This window comes from Aotus nancymaae, unplaced genomic scaffold (genome assembly GCF_030222135.1).
Source record: "Aotus nancymaae isolate 86718 unplaced genomic scaffold, 86718_ANA_hifiasm-v0.15.2.pri h1tg000003l, whole genome shotgun sequence".
Classification (NCBI taxonomy): Eukaryota; Metazoa; Chordata; class Mammalia; order Primates; family Aotidae; genus Aotus; species Aotus nancymaae.
This window is the reverse complement of record NW_026988414.1, coordinates 1,024,226-1,046,938: the sequence shown is the minus strand read 5'-3', so window position 1 is coordinate 1,046,938 and position 22,713 is coordinate 1,024,226. Positions and strand designations below refer to the sequence as shown.

At 56.3% G+C, this 22,713-nt stretch overlaps 1 protein-coding gene across 1 annotated transcript in view; it reads left to right on the top strand.

The window, feature by feature from the left end:
- LAMC3 (laminin subunit gamma 3) overlaps positions 1-22,713 on the top strand; it is an 81,264-nt gene that overhangs the window by 21,775 nt on the left and 36,776 nt on the right. Inside the window, exons 3-11 of the mRNA XM_064376985.1 lie at positions 732-862; positions 4,220-4,386; positions 7,262-7,450; positions 7,528-7,645; positions 8,864-8,962; positions 12,740-12,876; positions 16,271-16,381; positions 20,460-20,652; positions 20,816-20,931. Coding sequence (XP_064233055.1) covers positions 732-862; positions 4,220-4,386; positions 7,262-7,450; positions 7,528-7,645; positions 8,864-8,962; positions 12,740-12,876; positions 16,271-16,381; positions 20,460-20,652; positions 20,816-20,931 — 1,261 coding nt within the window. The remainder of the gene's footprint in view (positions 1-731; positions 863-4,219; positions 4,387-7,261; positions 7,451-7,527; positions 7,646-8,863; positions 8,963-12,739; positions 12,877-16,270; positions 16,382-20,459; positions 20,653-20,815; positions 20,932-22,713) is intronic.

The following is a 22,713-nucleotide window of genomic DNA, read 5'->3' as shown; positions in this document are numbered from 1 at the left end:
CCCGCCACGCTCTTCCATGGGGAAGCTGCTCATTCAGGGATCAGCAGGTATTTATCGAGTGCCTGTGAGGGCCAGGCAGAGCCCGGCGCTGGGGGAACAGCGAGAACAGGCCCCAAGTCCCTACGCTCCTGGAAGTGATGTCACCTGGGGCAGATGCCCTGTCCACAGGAGCCTGATCCTCAGCATGTGAGAAGCCAAGAAACCCAGGGTCTGCTGCACACCCGGCCCCGCTGAGCAGGGGAGAAGGTCGCTGGGCACACCGTCCCCCAGCTGTATCCCCGGAATGGGGCATAGGAGCTGCTGGGAAAAGCCAGGCGACCTGCATGATGGGGTCTTCAGTGGGCCATTTCGACCCCTGTTCCCCCAAACCTCAGCTGCTTCCTGACCATGTACCTGACCCCACAGCCAGCGCTGACACCGGCCACCCTCCTCCAGACACCTTTGTAGGGGAGGGACTATTTTTGTTCCATTTCAGATGGGAAAATGGAGGCTCTAAGACATTGAACAGACTTGCACTAATCGATGGCCTAGCACCCAGGCTGGGGTGACCCCCAAAGCACAGCCTCCTTATTTCTGCAGCGTTCTCAGAATTGGCTCGAGCTTGGCCCATCCCTGTGTCCTAGGAGCCCCCGGGGCAGCCAGCTGGACCTGCCAGCAGAGTGACGGGGGTAAACGGTAAAAGGTTAAGTGCTCAGGAGCCTGCTGATGGCGCCCTCTCCCCTCTGCCCCAGGAGTGGGTCACCAGCACCGAGCTCCTCATCTCTCTCAACCGGCTCAACACGTTTGGGGACGACATCTTCAAGGACCCCAGGGTGCTTCAGTCCTACTACTATGCCGTGTCCGACTTCTCTGTGGGCGGCAGGTAGGCAGAGGAGGGAGGCAGGGTTCCGGGACCCAGACCCAGGAGCAGAAGGTGGGGGGAGCACAGAAGCCAGGTGTGCCCCAGGGGAGAGGGAGGGAACACCTGCCATTCACGGCCCTGGGGCCCCTCCCCGCCCACCTCCTGCCAGGCCCCCCCCAGCCCCCCCCCCCACATCAGCTGCTTTGCCATGCGCCAACACACTGGGTCTTAGTGTCCATTGTCCCTGCAGCCTGGAGGCCCCTTCCCCTTTCTTTCTTTCTTTCTTTTTTTTTTGAGACAGAATTTTGCTCTTGTTGCTGAGGCCGGAGTGCAATGGTGCAATCTCGGCTCACCATAACCTCCGTCTCCCAGGTTCAAGCAATTCTCCTGCCTCAGCCTCCTGAGTAGCTGGGACTACAGGCATGTACCCCACGCCTGGATAATTTTGTATTTTTTTTAGTAGAGACGGGGTTTCTTCATGTTGGTCAGGCTGGTCTCGAACTCCCGACCTCAGGTGATCCACCTGCCTTGGCCTCCCAAAGTGCTGAGATTACACATGTGAGCCACCACGCCCGGCCTCCTTCCCCTTTCTAGTATAGGAATGTTACTGGCCTACAGAAAGGCGCTCCTGTGTGGCCCCTGGTCCTGGTCCTGGTCCTGTGCGCCTCGGCACCCGTCAGTGCCCTGGGCAGTTTGTCTCTCCTCCACCTCCGTCCCCTCCAGGAAGCAAGGGCTGCCCGGGGGTAGAGGCCTGTCTCCCACCTCAAGTCCCACGGCCCATCTCACACGTGGCCATCTGAGACTGGGTGCCCAGGGAGGGCTGTGGGACGAGGAGGCACGAATGTCTTCCACGTAAATGTTTCTCAGGTTTCTTTGAATGGAGAGAGGAAAACAGGTGTGTTCCTGTCCCAGTCACATGGGAACGACAGATACTGATCAGATTGCTCCCCAGTAAACGCATCAGCCCGCACCAGGATGACAAGGAAGGGGAGGAAAGGGAGAGCATATGCCTGGGGTCGGGGAGGATGGGAGCTGGCGCTGCAGGTGGGACCTGGGAGTGGGAAGGCTGGGGCTGAGGACCAGGGACAGCCAGTGGAGCTGGGTGGAGGGCGGGCAGGTGGGCGGGCGTGGAGAGGTTGGCTGAGTGTCAGGCCTGCGCTGGTTTGGCCTCACCCCGCAGTCAAGAGGAAGCTGTGGAAGGATTTGGCCAGGGTAGTAACAGAGTCTGATTTTCAAAACACCCCAAACCCCTGACAGCCAAGTGGGGAGGATAAAAGGAGAGAGGAAGTCGAATGTCAGGAATCGGGCGGGAGACGGCTGCTTGGACCCGGGGGCTGGGGGTGGGGGAGCAGGGGTCTGAACGCGATTGAGGACGGAAACGCAGCTCTGTGTGTGAACAATGAGCCGTGGGAGCGGAAGCAGGGATGACCCGGACTCTGGGCTTCCACAGTTCAGAGGCACTTGGGCGGCATTAGAGAGACGGCAGGGGACCGGCGAGATGCCCGAGTGCCTGCTTTGGGTGTGTGAGCTCCAGGGAAGGCCAGGGCTGGTACCTGAGAGCCCATGCGGCCTCGAGGGTCGCTCTGCTCCCACCTGCCCCTTATGGGAGTCAGCAGGGGGCAGCTCCCCAGGGATGGCGGCTGTGGCCATGAGCTCCAGAGCCAGCTGTCAGGGGCCTTCGGGCCAGAGAACAGCTGGGCTCCAGCTGCCAGAGCCAGACCACCCTCAGGCCGCAGCTGGCTGGGGAGGCTGCTCACAGCGGGGGACAGGTGGTCCCCACAGCCTGTGTTCACAGTCGAGCCCGTGGGTGTCACTCTCCTTCCCTGGGTCAGAGGGTTTCATAGAACAGGTACTTGCAGCACCCCCTCCAAGACAGGGGCAGGCCTTTGTCGCTTCCCTGGTGACCACTGTCCCCAGGATTACCTGGTACCTGCCTCACCCCAAGAAGCCCTGGGTGCTGCCTGCCTTCCCTGGGCCCTGTGCGGAAGGTGTGCCACGTGCCCTCCCACACACTCTGTCCCCATATCAGCTAAAGCACCTGGAACCCAGGCAGTGTTCAGCAATTCATCAACACCCGCTAAGGGCAGAGCGTGGAATGGGGCTTAAGGGAGCCACTGAGTGGCCCCAGAGGAGTGTCTAGGAGCTTGGCGTCCGCTGAGTCGGCAAGGATGGGCTTCAGTTCCAGCTCAGCCGCTTAGATCTGTCAGTTGCAAGGCCTGAGCCTGATTCCTCACGTGTGAAATTGGGATGCGAATGTCCCTTCCACCTCTGGTGAGGCTCTAGCCAGAAGCTATTGCCTCGGCCAGGACCGGAAGCTGTGGCTGTCTTCTGAGCAGCTCGGCCCGACCACGCGGGACAGGGACAATCACGGGTTCCCAGGGCACCCCTGTTCCTGCCTGATGCTACCTGTCTCCTGACCCTGTGCGTGGAATGGGGACACAGGCCGGGCTGCTCTCAAAGAGCCCGTATTCGCCCATTCTTGCACTGCTATAAACACCTGAGACGGCCATTTATTAAGAAAAGAGGTTTAATTGGCTCTCAGATCCACAGGCTATACAGGAATCATGGTTCTGGCATCTGCTTGGCTTCTGGGGAGGCCTCAGGAGACGCACAGTCACGGCGGAAGGTGAAGGGGGAGCAGGAGCAAGAGAGAGAGCCAGGGCGGAGGGGTGGGTGCCACACGCTTCTGAACAACCAGACCCCACGAGGACTCACTGCACGGTGCCGAGTCGGGACGGTGCTAAACCATTCAGGAGAATTCCAGCCTCAGGATCCAATCGCCTCCCACTGGGCCCATCTCCCACACTGGGGGTTACAGTGTGCGTGAGGTTTGCTGAGGACACTGATCCAAACCGTACCACATGCGGACTCACGGGGGATTTGAGTGAGACAGGAGCCGTCCCTGTTTGGGGAACCCTCGTTCCTGCCCTTTGGGACGCAGTTGAGGGATAGCTGCTGGAGGCGGTCCCCCGGCCCCCACACCTGTTACGCTGTGACTGCCGGCGCCCTCTCCACCGGGGAGACTAAGGGGACTTCTTGGGTCCCTCTCAGGCCCCAGGTGGGGCTCCTCCCAGGCAGAAGCTTTCTGTGGCAGGCACTTGCTAGCTGGTGGCTTTGGGCAGCTTCTCTGTGCCTCAGTTTGCCCATCCATTAAATGGCGGTGTCACAGGCTGGTGAAGACAGGGCGAGTTTGTTACAGAGCTCACCAGCACAGTCAGTTCTGTTGCTGCTGCCCGCAGGACACATAGTGGGTGTTCAGTGAGGCCAAGATTGAGGGTGGAGTCGGGCTACACCTGCAAACAGGGGCTGCCTGGTGACTGACCCCTCCTCCGCCCTGCTGGCACCTGCGGATCCCCTTCCTCCCACGTCTTTTCTCAGGTGCAAGTGCAATGGGCACGCCAGTGAGTGTAGCCCCGACGCAGCGGGCCAGCTGGCCTGCCAGTGCCAGCACAACACCACCGGCACGGACTGCGAGCGCTGCCTGCCCTTCTTCCAGGACCGCCCATGGGCCCGGGGCACTGCCGAGGCCGCCCACGAGTGTCTGCGTGAGTGTCATGGGGCATCTGGGACCCGAGGCTGGTGTTTCAGGCTGGGGAACGAACTGCCCCAAAACCTCACGGTGGGGGCTGCTCCTGGTGTGCCTGGGAGGCAGCTTGGGGTCTCTGTGCTGCTCCTGGTGTGCCTGGGAGGCAGCTTGGGGTCTCTGTGCTGCTCCTGGTGTGCCTGGGGGTCTCTGTGCTGCTCCTGGTGTGCCTGGGGGTCTCTGTGCTGCTCCTGGTGTGCCTGGCAGGCGGCTTGGGGTCTCTGTGCTGCTCCTGGTGTGCCTGGGAGGCAGCTTGGGGTCTCTCTGCTGCTCCTGGTGTGCCTGGGGGTCTCTGTGCTGCTCCTGGTGTGCCTGGGGGTCTCTGTGCTGCTCCTGGTGTGCCTGGCAGGCGGCTTGAGGTCTCTGTGCTGCTCCTGGTGTGCCTCGCAGGCAGCTTGGGGTCTCTGTGCTGCTCCTGGTGTGCCTCGCAGGCAGCTTGGGGTCTCTGTGCTGCTCCTGGTGTGCCTCGCAGGCAGCTTGGGGTCTCTGTGCTGCTGCAGAGATGAGGACCAGATGAAGGGGAGCCTGGGGGGTTGCATTTAAGCCTCAGTCCCTCCTCCACCAAGTCGCTTCCCTGGACCACCTCCACCCCCGCAGAGGCACCCGTGGTGGGAGACCGAGAAGGTCCCCGACTTGCTTCTTTGTGTTAACTGCTCCCACCCAGCTGCTAATCAGAACCAGCCTGTCCCACGAGCAAGGGTTGCTGATGTCCCACCCGGCCTCTCCCATGGGCCCCCAGGCAGCCCTTTGTGTCCCAGCCCCCCTTGTGATGTGGCTTTGACCGCCTAACCTCAGAGAAGCACTGGAGAGAGGATGATGCCATCATGCCTTCTTCAGGGACACGGGCCAAGAGCGGGGACCCACTGCCTTCCTTTCTGGCTGGGGCGCCGGCTGCAAGCCCCACCCTGTCCCCAGGCAGCTTGGTTTCCTCTAGCTCTCCGTGCAGAGCCGCTGTCGCTGGGTGCCGGATCCATGCTGGCGCTGCTGGCAGGAGCCACGTCTTCACTCACAGGCTCACCAGGCGGGCAGCTCAGCCTCTGTGCCCCACTGTCCTCTTGGGCCTGGGCCACGGGCGACCAGAACTGGGGCTGGGAGGGGACAGTCGTTCTGAGGGCGGGACGCTGTCTGCAGGAGCTGCCCTCACTGGCCTGCCTCCACCAGGGAGTCCTCCTGAGGCCAAGGAAGCTTACTGGCTGGCTTCCACCATCCCAGCCTGCTACTGTCTCCACGGTGGGGACACAGAGGCCAGACTGCTTCTACCATGTCCTCAGCCCTGTGGTCACATCTGTATCTCTTAGTCAGGGTTTCGTGCTTGACCCTTCATCCCCACCCTCACCTGAAGCTGAGACAGCCCCAAGCACTGAGTTCCACCTCATGCCTGTCACTCCAGTCTATCTAACTTGTGTCTGGGGCAGCTAATCCCTTGGGCCTGGCCCTGCCTTCTCTCCCCGCACACCTGAAGCTTCCTCTTCCCTGCTGTCCCTGTCCCCAGCCCTCCCCTACCTGCAGCTGAGGCTCTTTTCTTGAAACAAGGTGTCACTCTGTCACCTAGGCTGGAGTGCAGTGGCACAATCATAGCCCACTGCAGCCTGGAACTCCTGGGTACAAGCGTTCCTCCCACTTCAGCCTCCTGAGTAGCTGAGATGACAGGCACACGTCACCGTGCCGAGCAGTTTTTGGTAGAAATCGCCTCTCACTGTTGCCCAGGCTGGTCTTTCACTCCTGGGCTCGAGTAGTCCTCCTACCTCACCTCCCAGAGTGCTGGGATTACAGGCGTGAGCCACGGCACGGGGCCGAGGCTTCCTAAAGGACAAATTTAATAATGTTCATCACCTGCTTAACCCTCCCACGGCTCCCGCTGTGCTCCCGGCTAACGTCCACTGACCATGGCAGCCCAGCCTCCCTGGAGCAAGCTCTTCGAGCCTCTGACTCCATAACTGCCCCTGCACGATGTCCCCCATCCCTGCCATCACACGACATGCCGCCTGCAGTGCCCGCACCAGGCCGCTCTTCTGTCTCTGGGCGTGGTGTAGCCCCAGGGCTTCCGCCTCCTGTCTGCGACGCCCTTCCCACTCCCTCCGCCTTTGCCTGGCCTATTCCTCACTGCTCAGCCTTCAGATTCAGCGCGGTCGTGACTTCCTCCGGGAAGCCTTGTCCCACCACCCCAGCACAGCCGCAGGGGCCCCTCCTTATGCCTCCCAAAGCCCCCTGCCTCTCCTATCCCAGTCCTGCACCTGCGGGGAGTGTACTTGCTTGCCTGCCGTCTGGCCTGTGGGCAGCATGAGGACATCATGTGTAAATGGGTCACACCTTTCATGGATCCACCCCTGGGCTCTAGGAACCAAGGCGGAGCCAGTCCTGCACACAGACTTTTAAAAATTATTTGCTGGGGAAATAAAAGGTGCCTTGTGCTTTCTGTACACCCGAGTGATCTCACAGAATCATGAGATTCACACTATAATTATGGCTTGGAGGACCTCCAGCGGCTTTTGGAGTGAGCCATGTTCCCCACTCCAGAAGGCACCCAGCCTCTGACCGGTGCCCATCTATCTGGATGTATATCCTGGTTTTTCCTGGGAGGGTCCTCTTTCTGCCTGTTGTTTTGGTGTATTTACTGATGCTGTCCCCTTCGCTCTTAAGAGTGTCCTGTTTTGGAAAATCAATTGATCAGTCTCTGTAGCCTTGATCAAGCTGGGCCTGAACTCCATTCTGGACCATGCTCTTGCCCTCCTCCTTGCACTGCCTGCTCATTCAGCACAGGGAGGCTGACTGGCACAGACGTCCCCTCCTACCACATCACAGGGGACTCACACACCTTCCCCTGCTCCTACCCACAGCCTGCAACTGCAGCGGCCGCTCCGAGGAATGCACATTTGATCGGGAGCTTTTCCGCAGCACAGGCCACGGCGGGCGCTGTCACCACTGCCGTGACCACACGGCTGGGCCACACTGTGAACGCTGCCAGGAGAATTTCTATCACTGGGACCCTCGGATGCCATGCCAGCCCTGCGACTGCCACTCGGCAGGTGAGTGGGCCCCACCACCCCAGCCCCTGACCCTCGCCCTTCCCAGCCTCTGCTGCCCTGTGTCCTTCCTCTCCCAGGCTCCCTACACCTCCAGTGTGATGACACAGGCACCTGCGTCTGCAAGCCCTCTGTGACTGGCTGGAAATGTGACCGCTGTCTGCCCGGGTTCCACTCGATCAGCGAGGGTGGCTGCAGGTGAGGGCAAGGGGTGGTCCAGTACAGACACACTGCACCGAGTGACAAGGAGCAGGAAGGACAGGCTAACGGTAGTCCCTCCCTCCCTCCCTCCCTCCCTCCCTTCCCCCCTTCCTCCCTCCCCAGCCCTCCCTGTCTGCAGCTACCTTGCCCTAATCCTGGTGAGGGCTAGAGACACCCAGCCCCTGGGGAGGCCAAGAGACAGAAACAGACCATGATGAGACCAGGCTGAGGCCTATGGAAGCTCAGCGGATCTTGGGGGTGGAGGGCAGGCTTCCTGTAGGAGGTGCTGCTTAAGTGCAGGGAGAGGGGAAGGACAGGTGTTTGAGGTGGGGGTGGGGTGGGGTGGGAGGGCACAGCAGAGGCTCAGAGACACACTCTAGGTGGAGCTTGGGGGTGAGCAGGGCAGGAGGATCTGCAGAGGAAGAGCATCTGGGGGGCCTCCGGAGAAGCTGTGGACTGGTGGAAAGCAGGAGGGGGTGAGGGGAAGCCAAGTGGAGGCTACGGCAGGAACACCCCCAGCAGCCTGCATGCGGGGTTGGCTCTGGAGAGGGAGAGCAGGGCAGATCCAGAGCCCAGTGCAAGGCGGAGCTGGCAGGACATGGTGACCAGGGAGCCAAAGAGGAAGAAAGGGTGGAGGCTGATCCTCGGGGTTCCCTGGGCCTCTGGGTAGCAGGGCGTGCAGTGTGGGGAGCAGGGGTGGGAGAGGCTGAGTGTCATCTAGGTGCGCTGAGCCTGGTACCCCGTGAAACAGTCAAGGGGAGAGAGGGGCAGGAGCTCCTGGGGTACGGACCCTACCCCAACACGTTTCCACCACTTGACTGAGAAAGTACACAATGGCAAAAATAAAACCCATTATGAATTCAGAAGCACTTTTTTTTTTTTTTTTTTGAGACAGAGTCTTGCTCTGTCATCCAGGCTGGAGTGCAGTGGCGTGATCTTGGCTCACTGCAACCTCCGCCTACCGGGTTCAAGCAATTCTCTGCCTCAGCCTCTCTAGTAGCTGGGATTACAAGCGTGCGCCACCACGCCCAGTATCTCTGATGGATCAGTCACTTTCTTGACAAGACGGGAACAGTAAAGCCGGGGCTGGCTCCTGTGTCAGCCTCACTCCTGATGTTGGGAGCAGGGAATGGTAGGGAGATTTCTTCCTAGGATGGGCTGTTCCCATTCTGAAGTTGCTCATTGCATTTTCCCCTTGTCTTATCTCTTTGGCAGACCCTGCACCTGCAATCCCGCTGGCAGCCTCGACACCTGTGACCCCCGCAGTGGCCGCTGCCCCTGCAAAGAGAATGTGGAAGGCAACCTATGTGACAGGTATGTGAGCCTGCTGCAGGTGACCTGGGGCTCACTGATGAGGCACCAAAGCTGTGGAATGCGGGGAGGAGCAAGGGGCACAGTCTTCATGGACTTGGGTGACCTTGTCACCCTGTGCCCTTCCTGGAGCACCATGAATCTGCCGTACAGGAAGTTACTCAAAGGTTTTATGGCACTGTTTATGCTTTGACCCAACACAACTGATCATTCATAAGATGAGAAAATATATGTCTTAGCTTAGAATCCTGAAAAGAAAGCTGGAAAGGATAGGAGAGACCATCTAATCCAGGGATAGAAAATATATGGTGGGCGTGGCACTTGTACTACCACTGCTGTGGCAGACATCACTAATGGAGCACTATCACAGCCCTCCCCTTTCACACTCACAGCAGACATAGCTAATGGAGCACTCTCACAACTCTCCCTTTTCATACCCACAGCAGACATCACTCATGGAGTATTATCAACCCTCCCCTTTTACACCCATGAAAGATATCACTAATGGAGCACTATCACAATTCTTTCACACCCAGACATCACTAATGGAGCACTATCCCAGTCCTCCCTTTTCACACTCACAGCAGACATCACTCATGCAGCACTGTCAATGCATCCCTTTCACAGCCACAGCAGACATCACTAATGGAGCACTATCAACCCTTCCCTTTCACAGCCACAGCAGACATCACTAATGGAGCACTATCAACCCTTCCCTTTCACAGCCACAGCAGACATCACTAATGGAACACTATCAACCCTTCCCTTTCACAGCCACAGCAGACATCACTAATGGAGCACTATCAACCCTTCCCTTTCACAGCCACAGCAGACATCACTAATGGAGCACTATCAACCCTTCCCTTTCACAGCCACAGCAGGCATCACTAATGGAGCACTATCAACCCTTCCCTTTCACAGCCACAGCAGGCATCACTAATGGAGCACTATCAACCCTTCCCTTTCACAGCCACAGCAGGCATCACTAATGGAGCACTATCAACCCTTCCCTTTCACAGCCACAGCAGGCATCACTAATGGTATACCCATGGCAAACATCACTAAGGGAGCACTATCACAATCATCCCCTTTCATACCCACAGCAGACATCACTAATGGAGCAGTATCAACCCTCACCTTTCACACCATGGAAGACAGCACTAATGGAATACCCATGGCAAACATCACTGAGGGAGCCCTATCACAACCTTCCCTTTTCACACCTATAACAGACATCACTAATGACGCACAGCAATCTTAGCCATGAGCCCTACTATAACCTCAGGATCCTTTTCAACACCCTGCTTCAGGAAGGCCTTACCCATTGAGCTGGAATTTGAGCCTGTTTGCCATCTTTGCAGGCTGATCATGGTACAAATGGGGCATCTGAAGCTTTACAAATCAAAGGGGCTCTCCCGAGGCCATGAAGTCCATAAACTTCCTCTTTCTTTTTCTTCTTCTTCTTCTTCTTTTTTTTTTTTTTTTGAGTTGGAGTCTTGCTTTGTCGCCCAGGCTGGAGTGCAATGGCGTGATCTCAACTCTCTGTAACCTACACCTCCTGGGTTCAAGCAATTTTTCTGCCTCAGCCTCCCAAGTAACTGGGACTACAGCATGCGCCACCACACCCAGCTAATTTTTGTATTTTTAGTAGAGACAGGGTTTCACCACATTGGCCAGGCTGGTCTTGAACTCCTGAACTCATGATCTGCCCGCCCTGGCCTCCCAAAGTGCTGAGATTACAGGCATGAGTCACCACATCCGGCCCATAAACTTCCTCCTTCAAGTGTTCAAGAGGCCCCCCAGCTCCAGCAGTGTGGCCAGCAGACAAACATGGGTTTAGTTCCTTGGGTACACACTGCCCTTCTTCCTGACTTTGTGTCTGACATTCCCCAGGGCTGCTTGGAGAAGTGGCTGATTCTGGGGCTGGGGCTGGGGCTGGAAAAAGACAAGATAAGCCCGAAGCGTCTTATAGCTTCAGAAACCAAGGAAAGACTGAAAGACACAAAAAAACCCAAACCAGAATGGGGGCTCCCATCAAAAGGACAAAGGACACAGGAGCCAACCTGAAAGAGCTCCCAGGGCTGAAATGATTTGAGGAACAGAATAAAGAATGACAGTACTGGATTATAACCCAGAGAATAAAGTAAAATCCACAAATCCGTACTGATGTAAATAGATGATTGAATAATAAATAGATGGGGATGAAGGGATGAATCTTCCTTGCGGAAGAATTCCGAGCAATGAATGTAGAAGTGAGGGAACTAGGAAACCACTGTTCAGACCTCACAGTAGTAATTGCCACAGGCGAGAGCTGCTGATGAATGCTGACGCTGGTGGGCAGAAGTTTAAGGAGAGAGAGGATATTTGCATAGCCTCAAAATATCAGTTAATTACTGTGGCGGCTTTCACATCTGTCCAGGGGTTCTTTGATACTCCTCCCTCCAGGAGGTCGAGCTTAATCCTCGTTTTTGAGACTGGGCTGCACTTAGCGACTTGCTTTTTTGTTGTCATAGTTGTTTTTGTTTTTTTTTTTTTCGTTTTTTTTTTTGAGATGGAGTTTCGCTCTTGTTACCCAGGCTGGAGTGCAATGGTGCGATCTCAGCTCACCGCAACCTCCGCCTCCTGGGTTCAGGCAATTCTCCGGCCTCAGCCTCCTGAGTAGCTGGGATTACAGGCACGTGCCACCGTGCCCAGCTAATTTTTTTGTATTAGTAGAGACGGGGTTTCACCATGTTGACCAGGATGGTCTCGATCTCTTGACCTCGTGATCCACCCGCCTCGGCCTCCCAAAGTGCTGGGATTACAGGCGTGAGCCACCGCGCCCGGCCTTTTTTTTCGTTTTTTGAGATGAAGTTTCTTTCTTTCACCCAGGCTGGAGTGAAGTAGTGAGATCTCAACTCACTGCAACCTCTGCCTCCCGAGTTCAAGTGATTCTTCTGCCTCAGCCTCCTAAGTAGCTGGGATTATAGGTACCCACCACCATGCCTGGCTAATTTTTGAATTTTTAGTAGAGACGGGGTTTCTCCATGTTGGCCAGGCTGGTCTCAAACTCCTGACCTCAGGTGATCCACCCACCTCAGCCTCCCAAAGTGCATAAGCCACTACGCCCAGCCTACTCAGTGACTTGCTTCTAATGAACAGAATGTGGCGATTGCCCAGTGGAGAAGACTGGGAGACAGCACCTCCAGCAGGCGACGAAGGCCATCCTCGCTCGGACGTCATGTGGGTTTCCTCTGCCCCCATGTGATATGACAAGAAGGGCACGTCACCTCTGTGTATTTCTTTCCCAAACCTACAACCCTGGTCTAATGATGAGAAAGCCAGGCAAGCACACACACATTGCAGGGTTCTAAAAATACCTGGTCAGTGCTTTTCAAAGAGTGTCAAGATAGTGGCAGACAAGGAAAGCCCGAGAAGCGGTGACAGGTTGGGGAGAACGAGGATACCACTGCATGTGACGTGTCCCGGATGGGATCCTGCAGCAGAAACCGGATGTTAGAGGAGACAGTGGAGAAACCCTGATAAGGCTGGAGCTTAGTTAACTTAGTTTTGACAAACGTGCCGTGGCCACGTCAGACCCCAGCATCGTGGGAAGCTGCCGAAGCAGGTGTGGGAACGATCTGTAATGTGCTCGCTACTCTTCTAGAATTCTGAGAAGAATGTGTTTTTAAGTGTCTGCAGTGATTCTAGAGGCTCATGGGTCCAGCTGGGATACCCCCGCCCCGCCCCTTCCCAGACGATTCATGTGGCCCTCGTGGGCATGTCCTGCCTCCATTTCAGATGTCGCCCCGGGACCTTTAACCTGCAGCCCCACAACCCGGCCGGCTGCAGCAGCTGCTTCTGCTACGGCCACTCCAAGGTTTGCGCAACCACAGCCCAGTTCCGGGTGCATCACATCCTCACCGATTTCCGCCAGGGTAAGAGGTGCCCCCTGCACACGCCTCCCCAGGGGCTGCTCCCAGCCTAGTGGCAGGCAATCCCACCCCGGGCAGATCTTGCCCTGGCGGATGCCCCATTGTGGAGAGGAGCCATGGGCCCACACAGCCCAGGTGGGGTTGAGTGTGAGAAAACCACTTCCCAGGGCCCACCCGCAGCCCCAGCTCCCTCCCCAGTCCCTGACTCTTCTGTTTATACTCGTGGTGGGGTTGGGGGCCAGGTACGTGACCCTCCTCGGATCCTGTAGGGGAATTTCCACTCACCCTGGGTGTATCTAAACACTGGGGATTCAGGCTCAGTCTCCTGGCCTCCACTTATTGAGCACCTGCTGTATGCCAGGCACTGTGCTGAGCTCCTTACATGCAAGGATTCTCATTCCACTTTTACAGATGAAGTAACTGAGACCCACAAAAGGTAGGCCACTTGTCTGAGGTCACACAACTTAGTTGTGAGCACTGCGTTTGTCAGCTCCTGAGTTTTGCTCCTTTTTTTTTGAGACGGGGTCTCACTCTGTCACTCAGGCTGGAAGTACAGTGGTGCAATCACACACAGCTCACTGCAGCCTCCACCTCCCTGGGTTCACATGATCCTCCCGCCTCAGCCTCCTGAGTAGCTGGGACCACAGGTGTGCATCACCATGCTGGCTAATTTTTATATATTTTTGTAGAAACAGGGTTTTGCCATGTGTCCCAGGCTGGTCTCAATCTCCTGGGCTCAAGTGATCTGCCCACCTGTGCCTCCCAAAGTGCTGGGGCTACAGGCATGCACCACCATGCCCAGCTAATTTTTGTATTTTTTCTTTTTTGTAGAGACAGGGTCTTACCATGTTGCCCAGGCTGGTCTAGAACTCCTGAGCTCAAGTGATCCACCCACCTCTGCTTCCCGAAGTGCTGGGATTATGGGCTTTTGCGCCCGGCTGTGTTTTGCTCTTAGCCACTGTGGCGGCCTCCACCGTGGTCCCCGACTCCAGGTGGCACAGCCGCATCTTTAGAGGGGAAAGCAACAGAACTCAGAGCTCTACATTAACCCAGAGGCTGCGTGGGCTCCAGCCATGTCCCATGGAGCGCCCCCCACCTTCAACCTCTCCCGAGGAAGGAGCGAGGCGTCAGCTGGGACAAAACCTCAGGGCTGGCGCTGGGGCGCTCCAGACATGAGGGCTGTGCGCCCTCTGCTGGAAGCTGTGCAGAAAGCAGGACCAAGAAGGTCCAGGGGTCTAGGGTGCTAATTAGGCAGGACTCATTTTTTTTTTTAAGACAGAGTCTCGCTCTTTCGCCCAGGCTGGAGTGCAGTGGCACAATCTCCGCTCACTGCAACATCTGCCTCCTGAGTTCAAGCAATTCTCCTAATGCAACCTCCTGAGTAGCTGGGACTACAGGTGTCCGCCACCATGCCCAGTTAATGTTTTGTGTTTTAGTAGAAACGGGGTTTCACCGTGTTGCCCAGGCTGGTCTCCAACTCCTGACCTCGTGATCCACCCGCCTCGGCCTCCCAAAGTGCTGGGATTACAGGCATGAGCTGCCGCGCCCGGCCTGGGCAGGACTCATTTTCTAGACCCTAAGAATGGTGTCATGATCTGTTCTCATCTTGGGCCCGGCACTGGGTGTGGCCAGCCCTTCAGAGGTGTCGTCTCATTTTGTCTCACAGTTGCCCTTGCATTCTCAAACTTTTTGGTCTCTGGATTCCTTTTCCTTTTTTTGAAACGATGTCTCACTGTGTTGCCCAGGCTGGAGTGCAATGGTGTGTTCTCAGCTAACTGCAACCTCCGCCTTCCAGGTTCAAGTGGTTTTCCTGCCTCAGCCTCCCAAGTAGCTGGGACTGCAGGTGCCCACCACCGTGCCCAGCTTATTTTTTTATTTTTAGTACAGATCAGAGATTTTACCATGTTGGCCAGGCTGGTCTTGAACTCCTGACCTCAAGTGATCCACCCTCCTTGGCCTCCCGGAGTGCTGGGATTACAGGCATGAGCCACCGCACCTGGCCTCTGGATCCCTTTATGCTCTTGAAAATTATTGAGGACTCCAAAGTGCTTTTGTTTATGTGGGTGGTTTATATGGATATTTGCTGTCTTAGAAATGAAAACTGTGGCCAGGTACGGTGGCTCATGCCTATAATCCCAGCACGCTGGGAGGCCAAGGTGAGTGGATCACATGAGGTCAGGAGTTCGAGACCAGCCTGGCCAACATGGCAAAACCCTGTCTCTCCTAAAAATACAAAACTTAGCCGGGCGTGATGGCTGGCGCCTGTAATCCCAGCTACTTTGGAGGCTGAGGCAGGAGAATTGCTTGAACCTGGTAGGCGGAGGTTGCACACCACTACACTCCAACCTGGGTGACAGAGTGAGACTCTGTCTCAAAAAAAAAAGAAAAAGAAAAATGAAAACTGAGTGGTTTTTGTTTGTTTTTTTGGTTGGGTTTTTTTTTTGGAGGGGGGTCTTTGAGTTGGAATCTTGCTCTCTTACCCAGGCTGAAGTGCAGTGGCTCAGTCTCAGCTCACTGCAACCTCCACCTCCTGGTTTCAAGTTATTCTTCTGCCTCAGCCTCCTGAGTAGCTGGGATGACAGGCGCCAGCCACCATGCCGGGCTAATGTTTGTATTTTTAGCAGAGGCGGGGTTTCACTATGTTGGCCAGGCTGGTCTTGAACTTCTGACCTCAGGTAATCCACCTGCCTTGGCCTCTCAGAGTGCTGGAATTCCAGGCGTGAGCCACCGCGCCTGGCCTCCCAGTTCCTTCTACATGCCTGTCTGCAAGCTTCTCTCCATGTCGACATCTTCCTTTCTCTGGCCTCTTTCCCCGCTGCGTCCCTTCCTTCCTACTCCTCGGCTGCCCCAGGTGTTTGCCTCTGCCCCATTGCCCAGCTGCCCCCTGGAGAGGTATTCCCTTGAGGTCACTTGCTGTGTGCTGGGCTGTGCTCCATGTTAACTGCTGTGGCCAGAGGGAGGAGGCACTGAACTGGCACTGGGGACCAGAAGGCCCAGGCTCCCATCCTGGCTGGGCCCCTTCCTAGCCAGGTGGCCTCCCTACCTGCGGTGGTGTTAATGACATGGGCCACTGAAGGACAGGGTCCTGAGGTTACAAGTGAGAGAGGTCTCTGAGAACCTGAAGACAAGGTCAAGTCTGGTACTATTAGAGATGGCCCTGATGTCCCAGGGTCCCCACGTGGTGTCCCCAAGCTGTCTTCATGTGGAACTCAAAATCCCACTAAAGTGGCAGGGCACGCTTCCAGGTCTGACCATGCCCCAAGCAGAGCAGGGTCACTGAGCTTTCTAGCTTCTCCTGGGGCTCCCTTCTACCCCAAGGCCCCTGCTGGGGCTGGCACCTGAAGACCACCCTCCAGGGCCCCACACTGATCAGCGGGTGTCTGTGTTTGCTGTCTAGGAGCCGAAGGCTGGCGGGCCAGAAGTGTGGGGGGCTCCGAGCAACCCCCGCAATGGAGCCCGAGCGGGGTCTTCCTGAGCCCAGAAGACGAGGAGGAGCTCACAGCACCAGGTACCTCCAGCGCCAGGCAGGGGCTGACTGCCCTGTGTCGGTTCCTCCTGCTGCTAAACAACCTGCCACACATTAGAGGCTGAAAGCAATGCCAAGCTATTCTCTTAGAGTTCTGGAAAAGTCAGAATTGGGTCTCGAGGAGCTAACACCAAGGTGTCAGCAGGGCTGCGTTCCTCCTGGAGGCCCTGGGGAAAGTTCCTTCCCAGCTTCTGAGATGGAGTTTTGCTCTTCTTGCTCAGGCTGGAGTGCAGTGGCGCGATCTCGGCTCACTGCAACCTCCGCCTCCCAGATTCAAGCAATTCTCCTGCCTCAGCCTCCAAAATTATCTGGGACTACAGGCGCCCACCACCATGCCCAGCTAATTTTTGTATTTTTAGTAGAGATGGGGTTTCGCCATATCGGGCAGGCTGGTCTTGATCTCCTGACCTTGTGATCCATCCGCCTCGGCCTCCCAAAGTGCTGGGATTACAGGTGTGAGCCACCACGCCCGGCCTGCCTGTCCCAGCTTCCAGAAGCTGCCTGCATTCCTGGGCTCGAGGCCCCTTCCTCCATCTTCAAAGCAACCGAGTTTGTCTCCTGCCCCATCGCTGGTACAGCTCCCCGCCTCCCTCTTGTGTATTTACCATTGATCTCTAATGATTGATGGCACCCAGGTGGGTGACCCAGGATGCGCTTCCTCCCTCAGGTCAGCTGACTAACAGCCTTAAGGTCCCCCGGCCACAAAACACACCATATTTACGGATTCCAGGGATTTGGATGTAGACGCCTTTCGGAGGCGGCTGTTCTGCCATTAGACCACAGTATCTGATGAAAGCCCCGTTTTTCTGGTTATAGCTTTGTCACCTAGGGCTTCTTCAGTGCCACAGAGCCATAGCCATTGTCACACCCCAGAGAATCTCTGTATTTCCCATCAGCCCCTCACCCGCCAGGCCACAGCACCCCAAGCCCAGGGCCGAGGATTCTTGCAAAAGGAAGGAGGTTCTTGATAATTCTGACCTCTCCACCTGCCCAGTGAGGGGAACTGTGGTCTCCTGGCGACCATCTCAGTCCCAGCACTCAGAGCCTAGAGCCCATCTTTAGCCCAGCTGTGGCTGACTCGGGTCCTGCCAGTTCCTCCGACCAGCTCTGCCCCTTCCCTCTCGCTCCCAGGGAGGCCGGGGAGATGATGTCACAGATGCCTTTGGAGCCATGTGCCTCGCAGTCAGGAAGCCAGAGGCCTCCACGGGCCCCTCTTGGGGCAGGTGCTCCAAGCTCAGAGGCCTGTGAGCAGAAAACACACTGTGTCCTGTGGCCACTTTGCTGGCATGTGTGAAAAAATGGGCTTATTCCTGCAAGAAGTGCGTGCTGGTGCTGGCCACACCGTAGGAGTGAGCTGGATGGACGGCCTGTCCTCACGGTGCTCTCAGCCCAACCCGCTCCGGGGCACCCCGAGCAGCTGGAGGTGAGGGCGCGGCAGGGGAGCCAGGCTTCTGCCCGTTGCTCTCAGAGGGGACACAGAAATAAGCCTCTGGGCTGGCTGGAAACAGCATCAGAGGGAATGAACACACAAAGCCTCTGGCCAGCACATCCACTTTCTGTATTCTGCCTATGGACCCCATATTCAGGGGGGCAAAGGCCAGGTGCTGAGTGAAGATGAGTATTCAGGCCATGTGCAGTGGCTCACACCTGTAATCCCAGCACTTTGGGAGGCTGAGGCAGGTGGATCACCTGAGATCAGGAGTACAAGACCAGCCTGACAATATGGTGAATCCCCATCTCTACTAAAAATACAAAAAAAATTAGCTGAGCATGGTGGTGCATGCCTGTAATCCCAGCTACTCAGGAGGCTGAGCTGGGAGAAATGCTTGAACCCGGGAGGCAGAGGTTGCAGTGAGCCAAGATCACACCACTGCACACCAGCCTGGGCGACAGAGTGAGACTCCATCTCAAAAAAAAAAAAAAAAAAGATGAGTATCTAACAATTTAATTGTGCAAGCTTGGGGCAGTCCCAGGAGGGGCTGGGTCGCCGGTTGGTGGACTGTGATGCAGCCTTTACGAAGACCGTGGGTTGCGGAACAGTGTTGAAACCTCTCACGTGTAGAACGCGCGTGGCAAGGGATGGGAGAGTGAGCTTCACGCTCGCACCAGAGATGATTGATTCTGGAGGCTGAAGCGGGGTGCAGCCGGGGTGTGCGGCCACCAGCCCCCGGGGCTCCCTGCTTCAGGCTGCTTCTGCACAGGTGACCAGCTCCTCCAGCCAGGAGACGCTCTGGGGCAGAGGGACACAGGGACTTTCAGGAGCTGCCCACCAAAGCTGGGACGGGCGCCCTACAGAATTTGAGGGACACATTGCAGAATTAAAATCCCTCACCCCCCAAATCGGGGAGAGCGCCATTTGCAGACACTTTTTCCGGCAGGTTTGCTCTTCATTTGTAGTGGCGTTTTCTGGTTTGCTATTCGATGCCATTCTTGGTAAAGGAAAGATTTAAGTTATTAGCATGAAACATTTTAAGTTATAGCATGAATTTTACTTTTTTGTTGTTTGAGATGGAGTCTCACTCTGTCGCCCAGGCTGGAGTGCAGTGGCACAATCTCGGTTCACTGCCACCTCCACCTCCCAGGTTCAAGTGATTCTCCTGCCTCAGGCTTCTGAGTAGCTGTGACCACAGGCACACACTCCCACGCCCAGCTGATTTTTTGTATTCTAGTAGAGATGAGGTTTCACTGTGTTGCCCAGGCTGCTCTTGAACTCCTGAGCTCAGGCAATCCACCCGCCTCGGCCTCCCAAAGTGCTAGGATCACAGGCGTGAGCCACCGCGCCCGGCCGAGTTTTACCATCATTTTTACATCGTGCAGTGCTCATGCAAACATCAGCGCATTTAACTCGTATGCAGAATGGCCGAAATGACATAACTGGTTCTCCACAGTTCACACACGGACACGTGCTTTGTTCTTACAAGGACAGTGGAAATACCGCACACCACAGGCCCAACCGCTTCTATTTCGCTCCTTGACACACACGTATTCGACCAACACGGCACACCCCCCAGGCTTTCTCGTGGGCAAAGGAAAGACCGTCAGGGAAGGAGGATGGAGGGTGGCCTGTGCTCTGTCCTCCTGGGTCACGATCTTCCAAAGAAATGATTGGCTGATACGGTGAAATGACAAGAGTCAGAAGCGATTGCCCAGGGCTCCCGGGTAGTCCGTGTTTCTCGGCGCTCCGGTGCCTTCTTTCCGAGTTCCAAGTGAGTTCTGATTGGAAGGGAAGGTGTGGCCTGGGGCCCATCAGCGCCTCTCTCCGCTCGAGCACTCAGCCAGCTCACTTACCTTGCTGTCACCTGGAGTCCTGCTAAACTCCTGCTGCTGGGTGTTCCCCGGGAATTCCGTGCTCAAGGGCATCATGAATGCTACACGCAAGCAGGCAGCAGCCGCTGTGGTCACACATACGTGTGTGTCCCCTTCGTTCATGCTCCGACTCCGTGCTCCACCAGACATCGCTTCTAAAACCCTAGTTAAAGATAAATTGGGGCCAAGCGTGGTGGGTCACGCCTATAATCCCAGCACTTTGGGAGGCTGACTCGGGTGGATCATGAGGTCAGGAGATCAAGATTATCCTGGCCAACATGGTGAAACCCCGTCTCTACTAAAAATACAAAAGTTAGTTGGGCATGGTGGCGTGCGCCTGTAGTCCCATCTACTTGGAAGGCTGAGGCAGGGGAATTGCTTGAATCTGGGAGGCAGAGGCTGCAGTGACCTGAGATCATGCCACTGCACTCCAGCCTGGGTGACAGAGCGAGACTGTCTCAAAAAAAAAAAAAAAAGAAGATAAAATTATTAAGATGTGAAGATGGTCACAGCAGAGCATGAAGCCAAGCATGGGGACGTGTGTGACTGCACTGGTCACATGCCTGTGAAGCCGGGGACGAGCTGCGGAGGTGTGGACCAGTCCTGCAGGGTCTGCTGTGCAGGGAGCTTTTGATTTTCTACCCACTGTAGTTTTATCTTGTTTGAATGTTTAGCTGCCGATAAAATCAATATAGACATTTAAAATCGAGCTAACCGTATGAAGATTGTCAAAGCCTTCTTCTCTTGTCTTCAGAGAAGTTCCTGGGAGACCAGCGGTTCAGCTATGGGCAGACCCTCATCCTGACCTTCCGGGTGCCCCCCGGGGGCTCCCCACTCCCTGTGCAGCTGAGGCTGGAAGGGGCGGGCTTGGCCCTGTCCCTGAGGCACTCCAGCCCCTCTGGCCCCCAGGATGCCGGGCACCCCAGGGAGGTAGAGCTCAGGTTCCAGTAAGTATCCGCTTCTGTCTTGAGAGATGGGGAGGTGGAGGGGTGGTCTCTGAGGTCCAGGCACATTTCAGATGCCCCTGTGGTCTAGGGGGCTGCACCCCCTCCCCAGTCATGGTACCGCCACCCTATGTCAGGATCTTGCTTTGACCGCTTTTCCCGCCAGCCTGCAGGAGACCTCCGAGGACGTGACCCCTCCGCTGCCCCCCTTCCACTTCCAGCGGCTCCTCGCCAACCTCACCAGCCTTCGCCTCCGCGTCAGTCCCAGCCCCAGCCCTGCCGGTCAGTAAAGACAAAGACGTGCCCAAGACCCGAGCCCTGCAGGTCTCAGAACTGGGCTGGGCTCCTGCGGGCACAGTCTTGTCGGGGCCTCATGGCCAGATGGTGGTTGTCCCATTTTGCCAAGAAGGAATCTGAGTCACAGATCAGGACAGTTGCCGGAGGTCCTATAACCCGTGGAGGCAGTGAGGATGGTGGCTGAGGTCAGAAGCAGGGACTGGACAGGCAAGAGGCCTGAGGGATGGGTCTCAGAGGCAGGTGTGCGGCCAGCAAGCCACCCAGCCCCATTGGGTGTTGTCCCTCCACCTTCGCTGAATCCACCAAGTCCTCTGTCCCTGCTGGACGCAGCACACAGCCGGCAGCTCGGAGTCCTCTGGGAGAGCGACTCCCCTGCTGGTCACTGGCAGTATTGTACCTAAGCCTTCCCTAAGAGGGGGCTGGGCCACCACGCATCATTGATGGGATCTGTCACCACCCCCCACCCTGGCCACAGTGATTGACGGCCTTAGCCTCTGATCTGTTCCTCCTTATAACCTACCCGCACGCTATTTAAAAAATCAATAGAATGTACTTTTTTGGGGGGAGCGGGGGATGAGGGACAGGGGCTTGCCCCATTGCCCAGGCTGGAGTGCAGTGGAAGCATCATGGCTCGTGGTAGCCTTGACCCCTTCCGTTCAAGCAGCCCTCCCACCTCAGCTCCCCACGCAGGTGGGACCGCAGGCGCACACCGCCATGCCCTAGCTGGTTTATACCAGTAATTTCTTTTTTTTTTTTTTTTGTAGACAAGGTCTCACTATGTGTGCCCAGCCAGCTCTCAAACTCTGGGGCTCAAGCAATCCCACTGTCTGGCTGCCTCCCACAGTACTGGGATTACAGGTGTGAGCTACCATGCCCGAGCCCATGATATCCTAACTGTACTGTACAGAATACATGAAAGGAGAAGGGATGATACCACATACAATCCTCTGAATTCCAAATTGTCAGTGCTCAGACGCGACCGCGCTAGAAGACGTGAGGAAGTGGTGAGACCTGCTCTCGGGAATAAATTTGGTTTTAGGAGAAGGAAGATGCTCAGAAGCCGCAGTGCAGACAGCGCCGTGGATGGCTGACGCAGGAACACAAACCCGGGTTGAGAGCAGCGGGAACAGGCAGACCCACGTGGGCAGTGTCAGCAGGGTCCCTCAGCGAGGGCAGTGGCTGGGAATGGAGCTAGGCTGGCTCTCCCAGTCATAGGCCAGAGCACGGTGAGCGCGAGTGAGGCGGCTCCCCCACCTCGTAGTGTGCTGCTTCCGTTCCATTCCATTCTATTTATTCTGAGATGGAGTCTTGCTCTGTTTCCCAGGCTAGAGTGCAGTGGTGCGATCTCAGCTCTCTGTAACCTCCGCCTCCTGGGTTAAAGGGATTCTCCTGTCTCAGCCTCCAGAGTAGCTGGGATTACAGACATGTGCCACCACGCCCAGCTGATTTTTGGTATTTCTAGTAGAGACGGGGTTTCTCCATGTTGGCCAGCCTGGTCTCAAACTCCTGACCTCAGGTGATCCGTCCACCTCGGCCTCCCAAAGTGCTGGGATAACAGGCGTGAGCCACCGCGCCCGGCCTGTAGCGCGCTTCTTTTAAAAGGCTTATTTAAGCCTTGGTGGTTTTGTTTTATTGCTCCATTGGGGAAAACACGTGGCAGAGGAAGCGTTGATTTGTGAGTGAAGCTGCGAAACCGAGTTTCAGACATTCAGCTGAATATGATGACCCTTACGCTTTAAGTCCTTTGCGTTTGTCATTTTGGAATCA